This window comes from Papaver somniferum, chromosome 11 (genome assembly GCF_003573695.1).
Source record: "Papaver somniferum cultivar HN1 chromosome 11, ASM357369v1, whole genome shotgun sequence".
NCBI classification, from domain to species: Eukaryota; Viridiplantae; Streptophyta; class Magnoliopsida; order Ranunculales; family Papaveraceae; genus Papaver; species Papaver somniferum.
Window position 1 is genome coordinate 39,641,527 of NC_039368.1, and position 21,867 is coordinate 39,663,393.

Consider the following 21,867-nt stretch of genomic DNA (forward strand, 5'->3'; position numbering starts at 1 on the left):
GGTGGTTAGTAATCCAGGTTTCTCAGCTAATTGAGTGTAAGTGTTTCGGATTCGTGAGGTTTGTTAGATTTGTCTATTGCAAATAGATTTCAAAGCCTTAATCTAAACAATCTAAAGAGAAATTAAATAGGCTTATATGCTAGAGGCAAATTAGGTTGAAAAAATTCTTAGTCTGTAAAGGACGTCAGCTAAGGGAATCAATTATGTAGAGCGCTGCGAGGTTCAAGAGACGTAAGAAGAACGACTGCAGCTTAATTGCTTGGAGGGTTAATTCGGTCTCAACTACATTTTTTGTGCGAAGTCTAATAGTAAGCTAGTGTCTGTATCAACTTAATACAGTTTGGTGTTCAAAGTCGGACGAGGTCCCGGGATTTTTCTGGAAGTGCAGTATTCCTCGTTAACAAAACTTATGGTTCTTGTGTTTTTCCTTTTTCACATTATATTGTTTTATCCTTATAACAGGAATAACATAAGTAATACGTATTCAATCTAGGTAGTTTAAGTCTTTATTTATTGTGATCAATAACGAGACTTGTTCTTATTGAATTCATATATTGAAAGATTGATAAAAAGTTTCATACTTGACAGAATTCAGATCCTCTTGATTGATCTTGGATATTGAACTGTGAGATCATCCAAGTACTCTTCCGCACAATCAAGTTCATGGACTTTGTTGTCTAGACATATTGAGTATGGAAGAGATAAGAGAAAACTCTATATACATATTGTTCAAGGTTATTTAATTTAGATCCACTTGCAATTGTATTAGGTTTTTTCCATACAGGTTGTCGAACGAAAAAGTTGGTGATGTACTGGTACCCTCTTATTTTCAGCAACAATCATCTCTTGCCAAGCCAGACAATATGATTTACCAAAATGTCACAATCACCCTGCATTTAGATGATATGAACATTAAGGTGTTGGACCATAAATGCTACAACTTATTGCGGATGCCTACCTACCCTACTCCGTAGCTCGAGCAGATCAAACAAATATCGTAGTTCATCCGTATCGAGACTAGCAACTAAAGGTAAGTCATTTTGCAAGGTCAATACCAACCAAAGTGAAAAAGCGGGGGTACAACAACCACACCCAATATTTCGATTAGCAATCTGTATGGACAAACTCCAATATAATTTCAAGAGAATCAACTAGACTCAATCTTAATAAAGTATATCAAAGAGTTATATCTCTCTTTATCGATTCAATTATTACTCAAGCAAATAGAAATCTGCGAGTCTAATTGAATACAAGAGAAATCACTTGAACGGTACCAAAGACCAATGTTCAAGTATCAATCAATGTAAATCAACAACCAAAGGTTGGATATTCTAATTGATTGATTTCAACGCACAACCTGTGATATTTCAATTATGTAACAAAATATAATGTGGAAAAAAATAACACAGACACCCGAATTTTGTTAATGAGAAAACCGCAAATGCAGAAAAACCCCGGGACCTGGTCCATATTGAACACACACTGTATTAAGCCGATACAGACACTATCTTACTACAAACTAACTTCGGTCTGGACTGTAGTTGGACCCAAATCAATCTCACACTGATCCAAGGTACAGTTGCGCTCCTTATGTCTCTGATCCCAGCAGGATACTAAGCACTTGATTCCCTTAGCTGGTCTCACCCACAACTAAGAGTTGCTACGACCCAAAGTCGAAGACTTTAATAAACAAATCCGTATCACACAGAAAAGTCTACGATAATAGATAAATTTGTCTCCCACAGAAATACCCACAAGTTTTGTTCAGTCTTTTGATAAATCAAGGTGAACATGAACCAATTGATAACCCAGACTTATATTCCCGAAGAACATCCTAGTATTATCAATCACCTCACAATAATCTTAATCGACGCGACGAAAGAAGATATTGTGTAATCACAAACGATGAGATGAAGATGTTTGTGACTACTTTTATATCTTGCCTATCGGAGATATTAATCTCAAGCCAATCGTTACGATTGTACTCAACACGATAGAATCAGCAAGACGGGATCACACAACTACAAGAAAGTAGTATCGGTCTGGCTTCACAGTCCAAATGAAGTCTTTAAGTCGTTAACCTGGTTTAAAAGAAGAAACCTAAGGTTAAAGGAGAATTGACTCTAGCTAATAAAACTAGTATCACACATGAGGTGTGGGGATTAGGTTTCCCAGTTGCTAGAGTTCTCCCTTATATAGTCTTTCAAATCAGGATTTGCAATCAATGTTAGCTTAGTAACAAAGCATTCAATATTCACTGTTAGATGAAAACCTGATTAGATTCAAGCTAATATCTTTCAACCGTTGGATCGAAAACTTAGCTTGTTACACACAAATGAAATGCACGATTTTAGGTTTGTGTAACCGTACCCAAACATGTACATTTGTTGGTTCAACAGTATTTAACCAAATGGTTATCCATATGAGCACTTTCATATCAACCATATTCTTCTTCACCATAACTAGTTCAAATGACTCAAATGAACTAGTTAGAGAGTTATTCAATTGTATAAATCGTATATAACTATACAAGACACAATCGAAGCAAAAATGATTTGATTCACTTGGATCGATTCATGAACTTTATAGCCACGGTTTGAAATTTGCATTCCTTAGTTAATATAAATATAAGTTCACAAATAATCGTCTTCAGATATAACCAACTAAAGTACGCGGACTTAGTTCACGGACTTAAGTTCCCGGAAGGAGTTCACAAACTCCAGCAGATATTCTCGGGATGAGAACCTCCGCCAGTTCGCGGACTAAGTTCGCGGATCTTGTTCCGGTTTTCTTGATTAACAAAGTACGCATACTTTGGTTCAAGGAATAAGGACTTATACATATATGTGTTTCCACACAATGCTTATATCCAACATTGGTTGTATAATCTAAACTCTCATTTCAATGATTGAAATATTCTTAGAGGACGTTCTATAGTTGTTATTCACAAACCATTTTTCGTCAAAGCCATTTTCAAAGTGATTGAAACATAACATGACTTTCGTCACTAGGTAAAGATGAACTTGGTCAAAGCGAAAGCTTACCAACATATATTTCGAGAAATAGATAAGCGAGATAAACTCGGCTCGAAATAGCAAATGTGTATAATCAAAGTCTATATAGCAAAATGACTTTTGTCTCAAGATAGGAGATAAAGTAGATAAATTTTTAAGTGATAGATAAGTTCAAGTCTCCACGTACCTTTTAGTCGATGAAGTTCCACCAGTTCCTTGAGTAGTTCTTCGTCTTGTATGATGATCGCCATGGAGTTCTTGAGATCAACTACACTTTCTATCCTAGTCCGAGACTTATCTATAGTAGACTAGAAATCAAGACTTATAGTTTTGATCACTAACATTGACAAACATACTTGAGATAGCAATGCATGAGAGTTCGACCGAGCAGTGCTCTAACACAAAGTCTAGTCCATATAGGACAAGGGGTCTTTTCTCAAGGTATGCCCGAGACCGTGCATAATTGATCCATCGTTCCTAATGCATCACTTTTGATGCATTATCGGTTTAGCAACACAACAACGATGATACCTACGCATCATGAATCTCTCTCGAGTAGGCAACACGATATAAAAATGTTTTCCTATCATATATGATTTATTGGCTATGATTTATAGCTTATTGGTGCATTTCCCCTTAATGCACCTTCAACTAACACCCCTTCCTTATATATGTCTTATTTGACAGTTTTACAACTATAAAAGGGGAAGAAGATGGGCATGTACTAAGTCCACTTGCTTTCGTGACACCGAGTTTCATATTATGCACCACAATAGTGCAATTCCAGTTTTCGATCACTGCTCAACTTGCAAATTGCATCATAAAGGTACAATTTCGCTTTTGTGATGCACCATGTTTGTGCAATTTTTGTTATGTGCCAATAAGCCTTGAACGCGCAACACAAGCTTGAGATGAAGCTTCATGTCATTCGATGATACATATTTGAGCATGCGTCATGCGGAAAGTGCGTACGTTACAACTGATATCTATTTTGTCTTGCATTATCTAATTTGTGTTTGTCTTTGAATATCTATTTCTCATTCTTATGGAGTGTTCATCTGATTAGGTTATGTTGCCAATTTATGTGTTGTGGTTGAAGTGAATAAGAAAGTGTTTGTTGGAAGAGGCAGAAGCTCTGACTCTTCTTGTAGCAGCAAGATGGGCGACAAGCATGAACTGTAAGTACTTTTGGATTGAAGGAGATTGAAAAGGGGTAATTGATTTTGCGCAAGGGATGAAAAACTCAATTCAATGAAGAAACTAGGTCATAATCTCTGAAGCTAAGAGGGTTTCGATGTCATGTGAGTTTTTTTTTTTTTTGGGTTTTCTTTCAACCATAGAAGTAGTGACAAGGTAGCTGATGGATTGGAAAAACAAGCAAGAAATCAGGCGCACCACAAGCAACATTGGAGACATATGCCAGCTTTCATTCACTACACTTTGGTATCATGTGACTTTTCCTTGTGTTAGACGTTAGCCTTACGAGGGTTCCCTTAGCACAAAGTTGTGTGCCTAGAATAAATATGTCGTCCGTTTAATCAATGGTTAATAACGATCCTACCAGTGAGTGACGCGTGGCTATCTCGAGTTCGTTGATTAGTTTAGCGTTATCCTTTCTTGAGTTGCATTAAAGTTGTCGGCCGTTTAATCATTGGTTAACAACGATCTTACCAGTGAGTGACGCGTAGCTATCTTGAGTTCGTTGATTAGTTTAGGGTTATCCTTTCTTGAGTTGCATTAAAACTGTAAGAAAAACTCTGTTTTGGGGTAGATAATGAATTATTGAAGTGTTTTTGGCTGCTACAACAGAGTTACCTTATTTCCTATTTAATTCCGATCAAATTCTGTTGTAATTGTTCTTGATCGTACTTAGAACAGTATAATTGGAGTCAGAGTGGTTCCATCCTATCCTCTACCATGGTAGCTCAATCGTGCAAAGAATTACAAGATACCAACAATAAACAACAGGGTGAAATCGATGCTTTACATCTGAAGGTTAATCATCTAGCTCTACAAATTAGTACAACATAAACTAAGGAGGATGTACAAGAAATGAAGGTGGAGATTGAGAAGAGTATGCAGTCACTTAAAGTTGATTCCGAGAAGAGTAAATCTCAGCTAGATTTTTCTTTCTACTCGAGATCTCAATCACAGAGATTCAAATGAAACCAAAGGATCTAATAGTGGCTACACTAATCAAGCTGGAGGTACTAATTATTTTGCTCACCACAATAATCGAGATCTTAATTCTTTTCATCGAATGTCGAAGTAAGATTTTCCTAGATTTGATGGCGACAACCCAAAGAGATGGATTCAGAAGTGTGAATATTACTTCCAGATGCACAATATTCCAGATCTTAATGAAACTCGGATGATTGCTATACATCTTGATGGTAAAGCAATTAAATGGTATGATAATTTCTGCTTTAATAAAACTCACATTCCATGGCCATACTTCTGTAATCATGTTTGCTCTCGTTTTGAAAACCCTGCTCATGATAATATAGTTGGCTTATTCAATAAATTACCCCAGCTGACCACTGTAGAAGCTTACTTTGAAGAATTTGAGTATTACAAAGCTTCACTGCTAAGTGTTCACAAGGATTTGAGTATTAAATGGTATGATATTTCATTGCTAGTTTTATTGGTAGCTTAAAGGAGGAACTCAGAAATTCAGTCCTCATGTTTGACCCAAAAACACTGATGAATGTTTTTTCACTTGCAAGAATGCAAGAGAAAACACTACTCTTACAACATAAAGCTCCTAAACCCACATACAAAAAAAAAATCTCACTCTTTCAATACCTTAAGACCCTTTCCACCACCCACCATTCCTTCTAAATCAACTTATACACCTTCTACTTCATCTGCTCCACATGCCACTCCTAAGCCTAACCCATCATTAACATTCAAAAGGCTCACACCTGAGCAGGTGCAAGCAATAAAAGCACAAGTCTATGCTTCAATTGTGATGAAATATACAAAAGAGGACATGTTTGTAAAAAAACAATACTTATGTGTGTTAATAGGGGAAGAGGCTGACGAAATTTCTGATACTGGCATGGATACAGAACATGAAACTGATGAGGAACCCCTAGTGGAGAGTAACATGGAAATATCACTAAATGCACTGATTGGTACTATCTCAGCTGATACAATCAGAATTCCTGGTTTTGGCAAGAAGAAGAGCATATCCATTCTAATAGATACTGGCAGTACCCACAACTTCATTGACTCTAGCCTAAATAAAAGCTTACAATGTCCCATTGAACAAACTGCTAGTCTCCTAGTCACTGTAGCCAATGGAGATAAAACTGCCAGCTCTAGTATTTGTTCTAAGTTGGATTAGTCAATGCAAGGGCACAAGTTTTGTGGTGATTTGAGACTTCTTCCTTTGGGTGGTTGTGATATTATGTTGGATGCAGATTGGCTGAGAAATTTGGGGGACTTATTATTCAACCTTGCTAAGTTGTGCATCTCATTCAAACATCATGGTAAGAAGATCACATTACAGAGCATCACACAACAACCATCCTTGCACATGATGAGTGGATCTGCAGTGAAAAAGTTCTTTCAAAAACACTCTCATGGGTTGATTGGTCAGCTATTCTCTATTTTTACCACTTCTGGTCCATCACAACCACCTCCACAAATATCATGTGTCTTGAATCAGTTTGCTGATGTCTTCTCTGAGCCAAAGTCTCTACCACCTCAAAGAGATTTGGATCACAAAATACCTTTACAACCTAATTCAATCCCTGTCAATTTGAGACCTTATAAATGCCCTTACATTCAAAAGTCTGTAGTTGAACAGTTGGTTCAAGAAATGTTACTTTCTGGTGTTATCCAGCCCAGCAATAGTTAATTTGCTTCTCTTATCCTACTTGTTAAGAAGAAGGACAATTCCTGGAGATTTTGTGTTGATTACAGGAAGCTAAATAACATTACCATCAAAGCTAAATTTCCTATTCCAGTAATTGATGAACTGTTGGATGAGTTGCATGGTTCCAAGTTCTTTACAAAGATTAATTTGAAGTCTGGGTATCATCAAATCAGAGTATTCCCTTCTAACACACACAAAACTGCTTTCAGAACACATCATGGTCACTTTGAATTCAAAGTGATGCCATTTGGCCTCACAAATGCTCCAGCCACATTTCAGACACTCATGAATAAAGTTTTTCAACCTCATCTTGGGAAGTTTATTCTGGTATTCTTTCATGATATTCTTATCTACAGTCCTTCATTGGAGGACCATATTCTTCACTTACAGACCACTTTACAAATTCTCAGAGAAAATCAGTTGTTTGCAAACTTCTCCAAGTGTTGTTTTGGGCAATCTGAACTGGAGTGTTTGGGGCATATTGTTACTGCTAATGGAGTTATGGATGATCCTGCAAAGATATCTGCAATGGTGGATTGGCCTACACCTACTAATATCAAAGCTCTAACAGGTTTTTTGGGTCTCATAGGATATTATAAAAAATTTGTTAAGGATTATGGTCTTATTAGTAGACCCTTGACTGACTTACTTAAAAAAGATTCCTTTCATTGGTCTGCTGCTGCTACTACTGCTTTTCTTCAGCTCAAGAAGGCAATGACAACTACTCATGTGCTTGCTTTACCTGACTTCACAAAGCAGTTTATCTTGAAAACAGATGTTTGAGACTTAGGTATTGGTGTTGTCCTTATGCAAGACCACAGAGTTATTGCTTTTTACAGCAAGCCTCTAGGACCCAGAGTTGCTGCTCTGTCTACTTATGAGAAGGAGTTGTTAGCCATTGTCCAAGCAGTTACTAGGTGGAAACATTATTTACAAGGTACACATTTTATTATCAAGACAGACCATCAAAACATTCACTATTTCTTAGAACAAAAAATTTCCACTATATTACATCAGAAATGGCTTATGAAGCTCTTGGGTTATGATTATGAGATAAGATACAAAAAGGGTTATGAGAATAGAGTAGTTGATGCTCTTTCTAGGAGATCTCATTCCACCACTGCATGCCACTCTACTTCAATTTCCATACCAGCTTGGACTCAAGATATTCTTGAAAGTTATGCTGATGACTCCATAGTTCAAAGTTTAATTGCTCAGCTTGCTATCACCCCCAGCTCTACTTCTAAATACACTTACTTGCATGGCATTTTGAGATACAAATGGAGATTCTACATTGGCAGTTTAGCTACTACAAGGACCAAAATTTTGGAATCCATACACTCTTCAGCTGTGGGTGGCCATTATGGCATGCATGCTACTTATATGAGAGCCAAATCTTACTTCTTCTGGCCTGCAATGAAGAAGGAAATTCTCTTCTATGTCTCCACTTGTGATGCCTGTCAAAGGAACAAGGGGGAGCATATTTTTTCTGCCGGTTTGCTTCAGCCATTGCCTATTCCAGATCATGCATGGAAACACATCTCAATGGACTTTATTGAAGGGTTGCCAATGAGTGAAAGGAAGTCTGTCATTTTAGTTGTAGTGGACATACTTACTAAGTACAACCACTTCATTGGCCTGCACCATCCTTACACTGTTGCATCTGTTGCAAGGGAGTTTGTTTCACATGTATTCAAGCTTCATGGATTGCCTGCATCCATTGTTTCTGACAGGGACAAAATTTTCACAAGTCACTTTTGGCAGGACTTGTTCAAGGCTTTGGGAACTCAACTGAATTTAAGTACAACCTACCATCCACAGACTGATGGCCAAACTGAAAGGGTGAATTCTTATCTTGAAAGCTACTTGAGATGTAAGTGTAGTCATCAGCCAATGAAATGGTACCTGTGGCTTCCCTTAGCTGAGTGGTGGTACAATACCAACTACCATACTAGCTTAAAAATGAGTCCCTTCCAAGCATTATATGGTTATCTCGCTCCGCATCTAGCTTTTCCTTCCTCTGCCACAACATCTGTTGTTGTTGTTGAAGACTATTTAAAACAGAGGGATGTTGTCATTGACTTATTAAAGATACTCTTCATAAATCCAAGGAAAGGATAAAATTTTATGATGATAAGATAAGAACTGATAGAGTCTTTGAAGTAGGTGACAAAGTATATCTGAAGCTGCGACCTTACATGCAAGCTTCTGTAGCTCTCAGAAGGAATCTCAAACTAGCATCCAAGTATTATGGCCCATTTCTTATTGTCCAGAAGATTGGTGCAGCTGCTTACAAACTCCAATTGCCAGCTGAGGCCAGGATTCACCCAGTCTTCCATGTTTCTCAACTGAAGAAGCACATTAGAGCCTCACACAGTCCATCTCCCTCCCTGACGGTGCTTGATACTGATGGTACTTTCTTGGTTGTCCCTGCTGCTGCCTTAGACTCCAGAACTATCTTGCGCAATGGTCTCTCTGTCCCTCAATTGCTTATTAGATGGACTAATGCTTCCATTGAAGATGCTACTTGGGAAGATACTGCTCACATAGCACACCATTTCCCTAAATTCAATCCTTGAGGACAAGGATCTGCAGATGGGGAGGGCATTGTCATGTGACTTTTCCTTGTGTTAGCCGTTAGCCTTACGAGGGTGCCCTTAGCACAAACCTGTGTGCCTAGAACAAATATGTCGGCCTTTTAATCATTGGTTAGTAACGATCTTACCAGTAAGTGACGCGTGGCTATCTCGAGTTCGTTGATTTAGTTTAGGGTTATCCTTTCTTCAGTTGCATTAAAGCTGTAAGAAAAACTCTCTTTTGGGGTAGATAATGAATTGTTGAAGTGTTCTTGACTGCTACGGCAGAGTTATCTTATTTCCGATTTAATTCCGTTCAAATTCCTTTATAATTGTTCTTGATCATACTTAGAACAATACATTTAGCTTATGATTCCAGTTTTCTAAATTTAAATTCAAATGCTTTGTATTCACAATCTAAGAATAACAGTTTGTTGGAAGTTTCTCATCATATCACAGTTTCTATAACTGAGATAAAGGCGGCCAACAGACTTAATAGCCTCCTGTAATTTTTTTTTGCTTCAATACATTAACTTTCAAAAAGAAAAAAAGTGTTTTGTTTCATGATGCCAATACTCTTGCGAATATCCGATTGGAATATTCTGGTCTTAAAGTGGGAACATCCACTGATTTGGTCCCTGAACAGTAAGACTAGATCCCTTTATGGCAGCCATCTTTCCGTATGCTTAACCCGCTTTTACCAAATGAAAGAGTAGGCGTTGGTTGTCTGGTACCCTGGTAGAGCCACTGTTTAACGAAGTTTATGCGCGAAGGAACGCTATCTTTTTCCCGAATTTCTACTGAATAATAGAACTATTCGAGGAATTAAATGTTTGGAATAAATAAGTAAACTATCTTTGGTTAGATGCACCAAAATCATGAACACTAGCGGCCTCCAGAATCCATATAGAGTTTAACGATTTCTCAACAAGGCTTGCTATATCATAGAAGTTGGAAAAATATTCAAACACTCAGCTACCGAATAAATGAGAATAGTACCATTAGACTAGTGATGTGTGCACAGTCTACAATCCCTTCATTCTTTGATACTGCTACATATGTGAATTCCATAGCAGGTTATGCTTTTCTAAAGACAGATTGGTTATAAGGCGAATGCAGGTAGATTATCCAATCTTCGCACAACACAAAATTGTAAGAGAAACGACTGCAGTCGGATTCGAATCTTCTAAGCTTCACGTTTGGGACGGTTACGAGTTCTTGTAACTGTGGCAGGTTCTTCTTCCTCCAGTGATGCACGACTATCTTCCTTTTCATCCTTCCCTTCCATAATTGCTTGATTAATGGCAAGCTGAACATCATAAATTGATTTAGTAATTATGTAAACAGATAATTACAAAATCCAAATCCAAATCCAAGTTTGTTGACAAATAGCTACCCAATATTTAAAAGAGAAAGAAAATATGTGATAATACCATACCAACATGATACAAAAGCTCCAAAATGTTACTTGAGAGGAACACAAAACAATTTGGTCTGAGTTGCATGCATCCGCGTTTCAATTTAGAGGTCTCGTTTTCACGTGTGTTCCTAAAGCTAAACGTGTTTATATGAACTCCAGATCTCTCAGGTCCAACATTCATATTACCTATCAAAGAAAACAGAATTTCTTCAAGTTTGGAGCATGTATCGAACTGTGCCCGTACTTACTAATTTTAATTAGAATGGTAAAAGTTATCAATCTTAGACAATCCAAACGGAGAAAGTACTGTCGTAATCCTATAAAGTTGTTCATGTAATATATAGTAGTAAATAGAAAAATCTTAGGTTATTATGCAAAAGAAATCATGTGAACACAATATGCACCACCTCATGAAAAACTTTACCGAGCCTTTCCTATATCATACAAGATCATGTCCCAGTATATCTATGCTAAGATTTGATTTCCACATAAAGATGACCTAACAACTAATTTTTGCTTAAGAGGAAGATACTGCCATGTAGATGAAGATTAAACCTTCCTTTTATCACAATGTGCTCCCAAAATCAAAGACAAATTTATCTTGAAGTGTATAAACATGCTCTAGTAACTTTAAACTTGCATCTACGGACAAATCACATGATGTTTGTTGTTTTCTCATACTGTATGCCTATACTTGTGTTTCTTAAACCTGGACAGCAACTCAACCCAATTCTTCAACTTCAATTTCAACCACAACAAAGAAAACATAATTCATACAAAATTTGCTACTTCGTATTAGTACCAAATAATTAAGTGGAACATGATTTCATTGACCCATACTACTCCATGATTATCTACTCTATCTAGTTCTGACAAACCCATACAAGAGAAGCATGGAATTTTTTGTGTAGGATGGGATTTTCACATACAACCCTGATAAGAAGTGATAAAACAATACTGACTCCCCCAATTGGGTTCATTACCAATAGACCTACAACAATTCTGTAAAGCATTACTGAAGTTGCAAGAAAAAGAAGGGAAATTGCTACATACCTCTTCAAGGAAATCCTGGTCAAGCTTGTCTGCAATTTTAATGGAAGTGAAAATGGTGACAAGGAGAAGAGTGAGTGGAAATACAAAAGCAAAAATAAGGTTGGCAGTGGTTGGAGCTGCACGGGTAATTATTGCAAACCCTCGTTTTTTTTGTTTATGATGATGATGAAGAAGATTATGTGTTGTAATTTGAGTAGATAAATTTGAAGAAGAAGAAGAAGAAAGTAATGGCTTAAAAGAAAGGGATTTTGGTGTGAATGAAATTCTGAAGTTATTGTGAAAAAGAGTAGTTGATGATGAATTGTGAAATGAAATATTCAAGGTTGTTATGAGACTCGCCATTGATGATGATGATGATGATGATATGCTCTTCTCGGAGCTTACAAACTAAAAACCCAAAAATGAAAAACCATATCTACACTAAAATGGGAACTGGTTTTACTTGGGGGAAATTTCTTATTTTTCTGGTTTGGGGTCAGCAATAATTTTGGACCTCATAAAAAAACAAAGCAACCTGATTTGGGCACCCCTTATAACAAGCACCAAAACATTTCCATCTCCAAGCATCTTTCCAAGGGAAGGCAACCATTATGCAGTCATTTTCTTTTACTGATTAGGGTGCTTATAAGATGTCGCGGCTAATAACGAAATTTTCTGTGTTCCTCCCTCGATATGCAAGTCCACTATCACATACCTGAAGTTCTAACCTCCAATACAAGTTGAAACCAGCTTGCAGTACATCCAGCTAGAAGAAGGATTTACTAGCATTGGAAAAAACAAAACACTTCAATGCCAAACTCACAGCACACCAGGAATACAATAAACATGAACGGGCATAGGCGGAGAAAGCATATCTGGACACAGTTAATCCAAAATACTAGTACAAATTCTGATTGGGAATTGATTACAACTGTAAATTAGAAACCATTTCACCGGACCACCTAAACATCTAAATCCCCTGACTGATTCCAACAAGACTTGCCTAAAAGTCTTACTCTACGCCTAAGACACATTAAAAACTTAGCACCTCGTCTGCAAGAAACGATTTACCTAAAATGGGATTGCTGGAGTAAGCCATCTTTGACATCCATGTCAAGAAAAATACAGTGGTCAAAGATCAGCACAGCGAGCGAGTTCCCCCAAGTCTCACTATAGCAAAATGGAGCAGGTCCCGGGTCCAACTGAGCAGCGAAGGAGAATTTCATATAAATCTTCGCGATTAGGAGGCAGGCACGCGAAATTTCAAAATTTGGACTCATAGAGATCACAGCCACTGACTAGCAAAAAGTTCAATGAAACAGCTGCGTTCAAAATTTGGACTCATGATCAACGTTTTCCTGCAACAACATGCAAAGTTCAGGAAAGAGCAGACAATAAAGTTATATGACTTATGAATTACCAGTGCCTCGTTGGTGAAAATCGAGGTACCAAACATTTACTTTTTAGTTTTACAATACGGCCTCAGTCCCACTTGATGAGTATTCGTATGAAGTATAAACTGTGTGCCTTATAAATCAGTAAGTTTTGTCAACGTCATATCAACTAATTGTGGCAATACTTTTCAGATAGTAATATCACTTGACCATAGTAGCGAGCGATGATGTATTTGAACATTTAGTAGAATTAAATAAATGTCGACCTAACCATAATAAGTAACATATGCATCAGGAATCCAATGTTACACAACACAGGAGGCTGGGTGAGCAAAATAGAAAAGGCTGGACTCCGTTCCGTGAATCACAAATGTAAAATATTGGTCTTCTGGTAAACAAAACCTTAGATGTTTAGTAATAAAGTTCATTGACTGAAAATAAGTGACAAGGTCATTCACAAATAACAATGAACTTCTGGTGGAGTCGGTAGACAAGTGCAGTTCACATGCTTTCTGAGATGACTATTTTGCTATTCGAAGTGTATGGTTACAATTATAGCACTCTCTTACTTTACATAGGAAGAGGATAAAGATATGATGGACTGGGCATATCATGTGGAACTTATTCACCCAACGTCCGACCAATATTATTAGAGGGTCTTTTCCATTTATAATGGTGTAGGCAGATATTAGATGCTAAAGTATAATCACATAGTTCGTAAAATACCTTAATCCAACAAACACATCCTACAGCTTGAGAATGAGACCAATTGGGCAGTGGTCGCTACCAAGAACATCTGGAAGAATGTAAGAGTCGTGTACTTTGTCTGCTAGAGATTCTGAAGCCAGAAAATAGTCAAGACGCCATCCTGTAAAAAATAATAGTAACAAACAAATTAGCAACCATTAAAGATAAATATCGGAAACCACTTGTGAAAATCGTCAAAGTGATACTATAGTACTAACAATTAAACACAAGTTTGACCTCTTTAATTATTTTACGTGTGTTCTTTATTTTACCCATGTGGCACTACCTTGAAGAACCACAGCTTATCAAACCGGCATGACGACCTCATTCTTGCACATGTCTATCAATACATGTTTTATTGGAAACTTATAACCATTCTACACCAAGACCAACTACTCTAAATGTTCTGAAGCATAGTAACACTGAGTAGAAACAGAACTGTCAGCCTAATCAATTAACCATTATGATGTGTCAGATATAGACAATATCAAAATACTTGTCACCCTTAAACAATATTTAGTAGAAATCCAGATTTATTTCAAAGGAGTCAATTTTTGCATATTGAAATAACATGCAAGGAAGAAAAACTCATGGACAAACAGGTATTCACTTGTTTTTGCAATAAAAATGTTCCTCGCAAGAGATATGCACTTTGTATTGGTCATTTAGTTAAGTAGACCATCAAGGACTGAGATCTCAAACTACCTTTATTTGTCACCCGCCCATTATGCCTATAACCCCAGTACGTATAACCAACAACGCCAGGATGTTGTCGCCTGAATGTATCAACATAACCTTTCGACAAGAAGTTTGTCTCAAATGATTGCCTCTCCTCAATTGTAAACCCGGCACTTCTCCGATTTCCCTATACAGTGGCGTGAGAGTTAGAAACTACAAGAATGAATCTAATTCAGATGGGAAGCAATCACGACATCTAAGATAATAACAAATTCTGATTCCAAGGGTTAAAGCTCTCAATTTCAAATATGAGAAAATAACCAGCAGAACTTGTAAAGATAATATAGCTCAGTCACTTACAGCAGGGTTATAAATGTCTATCTCCTGATGTGCACAATTCAGATCCCCAGTCAGAATTACAGGCTTTGACTTTTCCAATTCCTACAATGCGAATCAATAGTTGATATAGTTATTATCAGCAGGGAATTGTGTATAGCTTGAATGACATAACGGCATCTGAGTACCATTGTTCAAAATTAGCAATTATGAGTTTCAGGGAAAAGATGTATTGCATGTGTGATTGAAGAGACGCATTATTAAGACTAAGCCAAGCTATATTAAAGACACTTCGGCTTCGGAATCAATGGAGTGACTAAAGGGAAAAAGGTAATAAAGCCTTTTAAATCAGCTGAGCTTCCCCACTTGACATCCTTGGATACATACAAGGTAGAAAAGCCAACAAGTAAGGCTGGATTGGAGAAAGGGGGCATACCTTCATGTAGTTAGCAAGAGATGAATCCCACTGTGTAACCCTGTACGACTACACAAGTAGTACTCGATCAGTAACATCAGTTCAGAAGTATGTTGTCATAGAAAATTACTCAAATAACAAGATAGAAAATAAATGAAGGAAGAGGAACATAAGCTAGTACCAGTCTTTTCAAACCATCCCCAGAATTTGGGACATATCCGTTTAGTAAGTAAAATGTATCAAATTCCACTGTCACAAGGCGTCCTTCACTGTCATGATCCTGTATGCCTAGTCCATATCTGACTGACACTGGCTTTATCTGCAGGAGACATGTAACTCTTTACCAGAGATGACAGTTGAACACAAAATCAATACAAGGTTGAACAACCCCGACAAGGTCATGTCTTACAACTGAGATAATTAGGAAGCAAATGTCAGATATAATTTGAAGCAAATGAATACTACCTATGTGATCAAATATTAGGCAAAGTTACATTTGACTGATAATTCAGTCAGAACTCAAAAAAAACTCCAAGTAACTTTTCCATATGTTACAAGCAAATCCAGGGTTGGCCAAGTTTTGGGGATCATGGTCTTACCAGAATATTTCTGCTGCATAATGTTTCTCTATTCCAGTTTTGCTGATCAAAACCTACAAGTAACCATATATTCCTTGGTCTAATAGGACCTTGAGGACTGTAGATTCTAGTTCATAATTAAATTATACGCAAACACTCTCAAACAAAATGATAAGGTGAAGATCGCAAGTCTTTCAGTAAATTCTAACATTTTCTATTCTCATAACGAAGGGACTTCAAAGTAGCAAAATCCAGACGTACCCTGGAAATGATAGCTGTACCAGAGTAACCAAGCTTTGAAACACTGCAAGTCCAGAAGCTATTATCGTAGCCCTCTATAAGGCACCTCTTGATATCCTCGACATCCTTCTCCTGTTGCCAAATAAATTCTAATAAGTGGAGCAGCAACGGATGCTGGATTGGAGCTATCAGGCAGTAAAACATTCACATGCAAGGCTGCTATTGCTTACAATTTCCTCCTGGGGAATTGTTTTTAGTACCGAAGTTCGTCAACACAATCAATCTAGCACAATGAAGCAATAAGAACTCTGAACTTGGAAATATTGACACTGTCACATGGCTAAATGGTGTCATGAAGAAGTAAAAAAGAAATGCATTAAATCTGTTGCTCAGGAAACACCTGAATGAACGTAAAAATAACAAAGAGAAGGTGCGCTAAGATGAAGTATCAACGAAATATAAGTTCATACAGTAACTGATGAAGAAATAAGACTGACAACCGGAAGGATAAACTTAGCATTACGAAGAAACCGTTAGTTAATAGTAATTTATAAATGACATCGAGATGGTGAATTTTGGTGTTATAAAAAGTTATATTAGTTAGTGCAATGATATACTTGCCTGAAGTTTGGTTTCTTGCAAGCACAACACATCAAAGTTCTCCCGTTTCGCGAGTTGCAGCGCGGAGAAGCCCTCCAATTTTAACAAAGCTCTTAAGCCATTAACATTCCAAGAGATTAATTTAACAGATTTTATACCATCTGCAAGCGGTGGAGGCCTCATCGTTCTTGGATTATATGGTATCCATCCTGGTTCTGGTTTTTTGTGCGCAAGCATTGTCCAAGGCTCACTCTGATTTCCAGACACAGCAGTGGATCCTTCATCTTGTTTCACACTTTTGGTACTTCCCTTTTTCTGAGCTCGGGAAGGCTTTGTATCTAGCACTAACCATGCATCACACCGTTACTAAAATTGAATTATTACAAATAAAAGTAGTTTGAGCATTATCTTAGAGACGCATTTCTTTACTCATATATAAAGAAAATCCCTTCAGAGTTCAGACAAGAAAATAAACAAAAGGATGTTATGTGGTTCATCACTAAATTGACAAACTTGGTATCTATTACCATGAACAAAAGACTATAAGTGCATTCACTTGCAATTCTCATCTGTGCTAGACCACGTTCACAAGAAATTACAATCGACTTTTCTTCTTTTATGCATCAAAACAAACGCTACACCCAACAGAGTGTGAAAATGTGCTATCTACAGAGCATGAGTTTGTTGATATGCAGGAATTGGAATTCGTTTTTTTTTGTGTGTGTGAAAAAAAAGGGGTCAGTACCCTTACAATAGATAGGTGAAGACATAATAATTCAACAAAAACCAACCTACTACCTAGACAGAACAAGATTCTGAGCAAAATTTGATGTTTCCGTCGAGACTAGATAACATCAAGAAGCAACAATTTATGAATTAACTTGAAATGTTGGATCATAGAAATAGAATGAGGACTTTTATATTTCTATATTGCTTGGAATGCTACCAGCAAAATCAATTAAACTGATACGTGATTAAGTCAAAACGATGAACAAACTCAGCACAGAATTATTGGAGACACGTAAAATTAGTAAAATACAGATTACCTGGAACCTCATTTGTTGCGATAGATAACTTTTGCTCTGTTATGACAGTTTCTGCTGTAACAGCAATATTAGCGCCATTCTCTAAGGTTGTTTTTCTTCTCCTCTTCTTCTGTTGGTTTCCAGAGGATTCATCTGGGGTAGTGTTTTGGCTTCCTGATGCAGCATTTTCAGGGTCCCTTAGTTTCTTCTCAGAATCCACATGTTCTAAGGTATCGACAAAATCTACTAAGCAAGTAACCGAAAACATACAGTGAGGCAAATAAAAGAAAGAAATAATTTACATAACAAATGAAAAATGCATACCATCTTTCTCATTATCCATGAATTCCTTCAAGGCCAGCAGAAGGTCGTGCTTAGAACCTTTAGCAGGGATACCATAATTCCTGAAAATTTTGTAAGACATCAAAAAGCGCATTCCAATAAAACCTCAGCAGACAATATCTTACAATATTCCCGCGATACCTAGGTAGAACAATAAAATAAAATAAAAATTAACCATCTTAGATATCCACAAGTTCACTCCTACCAAAAATTTAACTTAGTATTTTACCCCATCTTAAGTTTCCATGATTAACATACAGCATTCTAAGATAACCTAATCAAAATTCTAATAGACATATTAACTTTTTTTTTGATAAACAATTAGAAATATTAACATAAAACAAGATTAAGATTCCTATTTTACCTTGACATGGTTCTCAGTTGATGAAACGTCAATCCTTCGAGTTCAATTGAACCGCTCTCCTTAACATTTTTTATTTCCAAAACTTCATCGTTTTTCTACATTATGAGAAAAAATTAAAATAAATAAATAAGAGAATAAATGTGTAAAGTTTAAGAAGTTGGATTTTGAAATACCATAACAACATCTGTAGTTGATTGCTTCAGCTTCTTGTGTTTATTATCAGAGGACATGTTTGGTGATGTCGACAGTGATGATGAAATGAGACGATCAGTTTTCACCCTAGCTTTCACTTTAAAACTCAAGTTTCTCGAAGTTGCTGCAAATCCTGCGATTCGACTAATTTATAAAGAACATCAACAGTCGGAAAAAGCAGGAGAGACTAACAATAAAAGCAACACGAAACAAAAAAGACAAGTAAAAATAGAAGCAAAAGACCTGGATAATCACACCGAAACCCTGAAAAAGAAGAAACAAATTGAGAGAAGTAGGCATACGTTAAGCAGGAACTGGCGCAGTTTAGTGGCATCGCCAATAATCGGACCGCCAAAACTAACACTACCGCTGTTTTCTGTTGAGTAATGTGTTTTGGTGAGTAATATGTATTTTTCCACGGAAATTCTTAAACAACTGATACGCGGTATATATGAGTGAAAAGAATGTAGGTTTGTTTTTGGGTTAAACTATAGTCCTATGCGCTAGATAGCTGCTAGATTAGCAGAAAAGTCTCAAAAAAAAAAAAAAGTGTGGTATATTTGTTAACACTAGTTCTCTTTCCTAATATGTGATCGCAGTTGAACTAGCAGCGAGATTGAAGCGCTGAATGGTTCAGCGCTAAAAAACTACCTTTTCGTTGAATGGTTCAACGCTAGGCTATTTATTTTTCGAACTAACGACTGAGATTTGAAGCGCTGAACCAAACAACGATAAGATGACGTGGACTGCTAATCTAGCTGCTAGATTAGCACTCCCATAGGAGAGGTAGTCCTAGCTGACGTGGAATGCTAGATTGGAAACCATAGGACTAAGACTTGGGACTTAAAGGGTGTTTTGAATTATTTTATTTCCCCCCCCCCCCCCCCCCCGAAGCATGAGATACAGAAGATTTTAAATTACTTAAATACCCTTTACCTAAATTTAAAACGTAAACCTAAACTAACCAAAATCCAGAATTATTTTCATTCCTAACCAATTTAATCATTAATCAAACTGTTTAGATTTTATTTTCGTGGCTGATTAATTGTTGATTCATAAATATTTGATAATTGATTATATCCATAATATGAATGAGTCGTGTGAAGCGTTGCACAAAGAGATTTAGCTTCAGATATGCATATTGGAACCCAGATCTTTTTTTTTTTTCATTTAATGTTACAGAAGAACAATTCGACTGATAATTAAACATGAAAATGATATCCGAACTTCACTTTGTTAAAAAACACACTTAATTTGGTTGTTCAATTTTTTATTCGAATCGACCGAACCTAATTTCGTCTGTTACAGAGTGAAGTTCGGCTGATAACTTATCAGCCAAACCTAAAAGAGTGAAGATTGGTTGTTCAATTTTTTATTCGAATCGACCGAACCTAAATTCGTCAGTTACCGAGTGAAGTTCGGCTGATAACTTGTCAGCCGAACCTAAAAGAGTGAAGATTGGTTGTTCAATTTTTTATTCTAATCGACCGAACCTAAATTCGTCAGTTACAGAGTGAAGTTCGGCTGATAGCTTGTTAGCCGAACCTAGGTATATTTTCAAAAAAATATAGGTTTATCAGCCGAACCGTTCATCTGGTCAGTAGATCTAGGTTGTAAAAAAATCATTTTTTTGACAAATTCAACTTATAAAAAGAAAATTAAACCTCGTTAAGAAGTCTACCTCTGTATTAACAAACCTTAATTATCTATTAGTTCAACAAATCTTAAAAACCTAATTTCTTATTTTTCTTCTTTAACAAACCCCAAACTAACTATCTCTAAAAAAAAAAAGTATGTCTTCGAAACTAAGACTATATAATCATTGACGTTAACCACTAATCATTAACATTAACTACTAATCATTAATATTAGATACCAATTATTATCATCAACACTAATGAAGTAAGGGCATTATTGTCGTGATAAAAATATGATGGATAAGGGGTTACTGATTTTACCACAAGTGACTCGATTTTATCATTACCTTGTATGCCTCAAAACATGATTCATACAAAGAGAACAAGGGAACATTATCTATATACCCCAGTACGAGGCCCATTAAAAAATGCTCTTTCAAACTTAAAATATACCCTTAACTTTTTAGAAGCCTTATCCTCTTAATACAACATTACCATAATTATCTTTTCTACATATTGTTTCTCTTTTACATACAAAATCTCACTTAACCCATCAACCACCAACGTCACCAAACCACAGCTACTACCTATCGCCATCATCGATAACCACCTCCATCACCCACCACCACCACCAACCACCACTACTGCACACCAACTACCACCTTCGACAACCACAACTGCCCTCCCACCATCACCATTCACCACCAACGCAGACAACCGCCATCACCAACAACAAGCACCACCACCTACAACCACCACCACTACTGCCAACCACCACCACCACCAACATCAAGCATCACCACCGTCGTCCCCGCCACGAGGTGGAATCAACTTGTAGAAGGTGTTGAAGTTTCATCCACATTAAATGGAACCAACTAGCTCAAGTTGTCTCCAAATTTAAGGCAACTAGCTCAAGTTGTCTCCAAATCTAACGCAACTAGTTCAAGTTCTCTTCAAAAGTGGAGAAAACTAGCACAAGTTGTCTCCAACAAAAAGTGTACAGGAACAAGAGGAACAAGTTGTTATAACAAAATGAACCAACCCATGTCAAGTTGTCTTCAAATCTGGAGGCAAATAGACCAAGTTATCTCCAAAAGTTGAGGCAACCATCCAAAGTTGTCTTCTAAAAAAGTGTAAAACAAGTTGTTAAAATATAAAAATGGAACCAACTAATCCAAGTTGTCTCAAGATCTGAAGGCAACTAGCCTAAGTTGTTTCCAACAAAAAACCAAACATAAACAAGTTGCTAAAAAATCAATCTAATTAGCCCAAGTTGTCTCCAAATTTGGAAGCAACTAGCTAAAGTTGTCTCCAAATCTGGAGGAAACTAGCACAGGTTGTCTCTGAATCCGAAGGAAACTAGCACAAGTTGTCTCCAAATATGAAGGCATCTA

The 21,867-nt window shown here is 36.9% G+C and overlaps 1 protein-coding gene across 8 annotated transcripts; it reads right to left on the bottom strand.

Moving 5' to 3' along the window:
• Positions 1 to 10,348: 10,348 nt before the first annotated feature.
• On the bottom strand, positions 10,349 to 19,268 carry LOC113322113 (DNA-(apurinic or apyrimidinic site) lyase, chloroplastic-like). 8 transcript variants are annotated; one of them, XR_003346968.1, is made up of 15 exons: positions 19,139 to 19,268; positions 18,818 to 18,980; positions 18,645 to 18,739; positions 18,263 to 18,342; positions 17,960 to 18,184; positions 16,935 to 17,257; positions 16,335 to 16,445; positions 15,677 to 15,814; positions 15,517 to 15,564; positions 15,105 to 15,185; positions 14,772 to 14,931; positions 14,046 to 14,187; positions 12,997 to 13,283; positions 11,947 to 12,707; positions 10,349 to 10,782 (listed from the first exon to the last, which is right to left on the bottom strand). XR_003346968.1 is itself a non-coding variant. In XM_026570135.1 (13 exons), exons 1-12 carry the CDS (start codon positions 19,168 to 19,170, stop codon positions 14,066 to 14,068), a joined length of 1,626 nt encoding a protein of 541 aa, XP_026425920.1. In that variant the 5' UTR covers positions 19,171 to 19,258; the 3' UTR covers positions 12,762 to 13,283; positions 14,046 to 14,065. The 8 variants fall into 8 exon arrangements, 1 of the variants encoding a protein (XP_026425920.1); XR_003346969.1 differs by having other exon boundaries at positions 17,960 to 18,112; positions 18,818 to 18,969; positions 19,080 to 19,258; XR_003346966.1 differs by having other exon boundaries at positions 17,960 to 18,181; positions 18,818 to 18,969; positions 19,080 to 19,258.
• Positions 19,269 to 21,867: the final 2,599 nt, after the last annotated feature.